This window comes from Micromesistius poutassou (genome assembly GCF_964030765.1).
Source record: "Micromesistius poutassou genome assembly, contig: SCAFFOLD_1675, whole genome shotgun sequence".
Classification (NCBI taxonomy): Eukaryota; Metazoa; Chordata; class Actinopteri; order Gadiformes; family Gadidae; genus Micromesistius; species Micromesistius poutassou.
The window spans coordinates 1-5000 of record NW_028178437.1 but is presented as its reverse complement, the minus strand read 5'-3'; the positions used below and the strand labels follow the sequence as shown (position 1 = coordinate 5000).

The 5000-nt window shown below is 50.5% G+C and overlaps 1 protein-coding gene across 1 annotated transcript in view; it reads right to left on the bottom strand.

Moving 5' to 3' along the window:
* Positions 1–2881, bottom strand: part of LOC311374532 (tyrosine-protein kinase Fes/Fps-like) — a gene marked incomplete at its 3' end in the record, with an annotated part of 8724 nt that extends 5843 nt beyond the window's left edge. The window contains exons 1-2 of the mRNA XM_084490359.1: positions 2350–2881; positions 1809–1982 (exon numbers count right to left, since the gene is read on the bottom strand). Of these exons, the coding sequence (XP_084346485.1) occupies positions 1809–1982; positions 2350–2565 (390 nt within the window). The remainder of the gene's footprint in view (positions 1–1808; positions 1983–2349) is intronic.
* Between the last annotated feature and the right edge of the window lie 2119 nt (positions 2882–5000).

Below are 5000 nucleotides of genomic sequence, written 5' to 3'. Positions count from 1 at the left end.
AGAGAGCGGAGGGCCCCAAGTACCTGGAGGGGGCCCCCATAATTAAGGTTACTAAAAAAATGCCATGATAATTATTACATTATTGCATTACAAAATATATAAATGAGTTATGAACAGGCCCACCGTTGTCATTTCTTAATTGTGTACCCTATCCCTCAATTCGGGCAAATGACATGTTTTTACCTAATATATAAAAAGTCTCCCCCCCCGCTTCTTCCCTGAAATGGTACAGCCTTCACAGCTCTCCTCTGTTCACGTCGGAGGCCGCCCATCCTTTCTCAGTTCAGTTTTTCTAAACTGAAACTCATTAAAACATATCTACGGTCAACAACGGGACGAGAACGCTTGAGGGGCACATAGGGGGCGATTATTGTAAAGCCTCCAGCAGCGGCTGAGAATTCACACGCAATGAAGTACCGCACACTACCCACCAGGAGGCCTGCATCGCGGAGGGGGAATACTTTGATTAGGACAATACTGCACTTTGAGGTCGTTTTTGGGTGTGTGATAAATGTGTGTGTGTGTGTGTGTGTGTGTGTGTGTGTTCATTTGTTTTGGTGATATACCTTTTATACCTTATTCATGTGCATCATTATTTTCGTTCATCTTTGGAGCCTGCAGTTGTTATTATATTGTAATGCTGCTGTTAAGAGTTTTATATATTTTTATATATATATAAAATATACCAATTTATGACAAAATATGCTTAGGGCCTCCAAAAGCTTAGCGGTGCGCCTGTATGAATAGATAGATATTATTATATTATTATGTTATTATATTATTATATTATCCGTTTGTCTGCTGAACCAGTGGCTTCAGTCCCAGCAGCGTCAGTGTGGAGTGATGAGGAGTGAACCTCATCCAGCCACGTCTCATCAGTTCACCTCATCCAGCCACGTCTCATCAGTTCACCTCTGACCCCGGGGCTGACCAGAGGCAGGGACCAATCAGAAGGCTGCTCGGTGACGGTTCCAGGCGTCTCTGAGTCACTGATTGGCCCGCCTGCTCTGCATAACGAACACACGCTGAACAGCGTCACCGAGCTGCTCTTCAGGCAGAGCGTTGATTGGTCAAAGGGGAGTACCTGGGAGGAGGGTGAGGTCAGCCTCTGGTTCACCCCCTGCTGAGCAACTCACTCTCCTTCACTCCACATCACTAATAAGCGTGACTAATTCCAGGAGTACCGAGTTGGAGCTCCTCTCAGCCCACCCTGCTCCTCGTCGTCACTTCACTTCAAAGTGCACCCTTCCCTCCGCGCTGTAATGAAGCAGCAGCGTGCTCCACTCAGCCTAATGAAGGCTCTGAGGTGTTCATCAGTGAAGGCAACGCGGCTCCCGTCCTCCTCGCTCAAAGTCTGCGGGATGAGCCCTCCGTGAAGAACTTTGTCTGAGACTGGTCGTGAACCCTTCCTCACAAATAAAACAGAAGGTGTTGGAACACATCCCAGTAGCGCTGACCGTTTAGCCACCGGAGCAAAGCCACTCCAAACAACACACGGGTCAGATCCCTGCTTTAGAGGAACCAACAAAACACTTTCTGGACTCAGACCATCTGTGAGGACTTGGAAACACAACAACCCTTTGCATAATGTGGAGTGTGTGTGTGTGTGTGTGTGTGTGTGTTGCCAACTCCTTTGCTGAATAGTCGATTGAAGGTAGTAAGTGACCGGGGACATTTGCATACAGCCACCAGCAGCCCCCTACTAGTGCAGCGGTGTCACCGTCAGTCTGTCCACCGGCTTCGTGCACGGAAATAGTGTGCGCGTGCATGTGCGTGCGTGTGCGTGTGCGCGTGTGCGTGCGCGTCACCTTGCAGTGCTCCTGGCTCAGCAGGCTCCACTGCTCCCCGTAGCTCTTCCTGAGCTGCTGCTTGTCTTTGATGAGGAGCGTCAGTTTGCTCATCGGTCCGTCCTGCAGGTCCTCGGACCGCTCCCTCATGACGCGGCTCAGGCTCTCCGTCTGCCCCACCAGGACCCCCCAGGACTGGAGCCCGCGTGGCGCACAGCGGGCGGGGGCGGCAGAGACACAAGGAGGAGGGACAATTGTCGCTCGGTCAGACAGACGGCCTTCCTGTTCGCTCGGTTCGGTTGTTCCGTTTTATCCGACGTGACGTCAGAAGAGATAACGCGTCCTTTGTATGAATGTGCTAAAGACTGTAGGCCTACAAATGGTGGTTAACCCGATCCCATTGAATTTAATCTGTAAAAAAAAAACGAGAACTAAAGTGTAACGTGTGAAGTTCCAAAGTATTTTGGCGACCATAAGGAAGAAATAATGTATGTACGTTATGACTTTATCCAATATGACGATCGATAAGAGGACCGAACGGGGTTCTCCGTCCACACCTCACCTTGTGGAGCTGGCTGATGTAGTCCGCCGCGGGCGGCCGGCTCTGTCGATCCAACATGGCGGCCATCTGGTGCAGCTGCACCGAGAAGTCCCGCTCGCTGCGTGCGCGCTGCGCCATCCACCGCTTCATGCTCTCCATCAGGTGGAGCTCCGTCTCCTGGAGCCGCAGCAGGGCGGCGTGGGCCGGGGCGCACCACAGCTCCTCCCCGAAGCGCATGTCTGGACCGGACGGACGGACGGACGTGAAGGAGGCAGCAGGCAGCAGGCCGCGGGTCTGGCTCTCGGCGGACTGAGTGAACGCGTGTCCTCCTCACGACAGAAGGAACCAGAGTGTGTGTGTGTGTGTGTGTGTGTGTGTGTGGGCTGTGGGGCAGCTGGTGCTGAACAGCGAGGCTTTGGGTCACTTCCCTATTCATCTATGGAGGTGTTTGTGTTCGACTTCCTCATGCGGGCAGAATCGCGACCCTCCCTGCAGCGGGTCACTGCAACACTCTGAGTGAAACTGCGGACTGCGTTCAGACTGCACGGTTAAGCTGGGCCAGCCTGAATAAAGACTCCGTTACGGTGTGTAGTCTAATACCAACACTAACGGTTGCGTTACTCGGCGCGTTGTTGAGGAACAGGTGGCGAGAGAACTTCCTCTCGATCAGGGGAACCTCCGAGGGTCAGATCCACCGAGCGTTCAACCAGAAGTCACGTGGAGTGAAAACCACCGTCTTACAGTCTTATTGAATTTGTCAGCAGTAGGCTAATTAGGAATAATATTTAAACACTTAAAAGATAAGAGCCTAATAATATTTGAGCCAATGCTCCTCTCGGCTGCCAAAGATCAGCATGTCAATCATTACATCTTTAATTAGAATTAAAAAAAAAATCAAAAACCCTTCGAAATTTGCATAGATCTTTATTTTTTTTAGTAGAATCTATAATTGACATCAATTAAATAAAACTGAGGAAAATAAGAGCAAAAAAAAAAAAAAAAAAAGCATTAAATTACAAGAAAATGACACTGAACGGTTCATCGAGTACAAAAATAGGCCTCGTTTGAGCTCAGACCCACGGAGGTCCTCCTCTATAGGATCACCAGGAGCCGGGGGCCCCGGGGGCCCCCCCCCCCCGGTCAGGGGCCCCACAGCGGGTCACCATGGAGACCCAGCGGTTCATCACCCTGCGCTCACGTGCGTCCGGTCAGCCCTTAATGAACGGCCGCGATACATTCTGACCACGTGCTGGAGAGACGTGACCTCGGGTCTGCGGAGAGCAGAACGCCCGCAGCGGAACGGGCGCGACCGGGGGCCGAACTGAGCGGTGGGGACCGTGAGACGCGCCTCACAGCAGGAGTTCACCCATCGACGAGTTCCTCTTTGGTGCCGTGCCGCGCGGCTCGGGTCAGGCGGAGATTTCATTATTCAATCAATCATCGATGATCCTGATCTGCGGTGGGACAGAGGGCCGGTGAGGGTTGCTCACCTGCATGGTAGGCACTGTATAAACCTGTTCTTTGCTGTACACTAATGCTCAGAGGCTTTCTGAAATATTCATGAAACAGCATCATTTCAAACTTTTCATTCCTCCACACTCGAAGGTTCTCGAAATTCAGGACTTTCTGAATTCCCGGTGAATCGATGGGGTCAACCCAAATAAAGAAAAGTGAAAATGCGTCGATGCTTACATTGTACGTTCGAAATTGAAGAATGACATGTTGTGTGTGTTTAGTTGAAGTAGCTGCGCTGTGCATATTTAGTCAAATGATTACCGTAATGTAGTGTACTATCCGATATAAAGGTGTGTGCTCAACGACTTAGAAAATCACTGTTGACTGGTGGATAGCCGCGATGGAATCAGGCACTACGATGACCGCACGACGCTCCTGCACCGCCCCCTGGCGGACGAGAGCAGCACGGCGTGTCCGTGACTCTGCCTCTAGACGGGGTGTCGTTCTAACAGTCAAGAACAAACCGACTCATTTACTTCCCCTTGTTTAAGTCCTACATGTGTATGCTTCTCTACGTGGCATCGCAATTCTTATATGATTAAAATCTCTACAGACGGAGCCCTTTCCAAAGAAGGGAATTAATGACTTAAATTAAACTAACATCGTTGTACAACGTTCAGACTAAACGTCCCGACCCCTCGCATAGAAAACCCGAGATGATTGTCAACCGATTGCAGAGCAGAACGTAGTAAATGTTAAACCAGGCGCTGCCGCCGCGCGTCGGAGGGGACGGACCCCTCCCGCAACTCGACGTCTCATCGACGGATCACATGGAATAAGATTTAGGTTTGCCTTTAAACAAAAATAATAATAATAATAATAATAATAATAATAATCATGAACCAATAAAACAAACATTTGGAAGACAAATGCGAAACCAAGTAAATTTTGTAGAATAAACAACTTATTTAAACGTATATTTAAATTAGACTCCAGTCCTCCAGACTCGGGCGTCGGACCACAAGACCACCAGGACCAGGACCAGGACCAGGACCAAGACCACCAGGACCACCAGGACCAGGACCACCAGGACCAGGACCACAGGACCAGGACCAGGACCAGGACCAGGACCACAGGACCAGGACCAGGACCAGGACCAGGACCACAGGACCACCAGGACCAGGACCAGGACCAGGACCAGGACCACAGGACCAGGA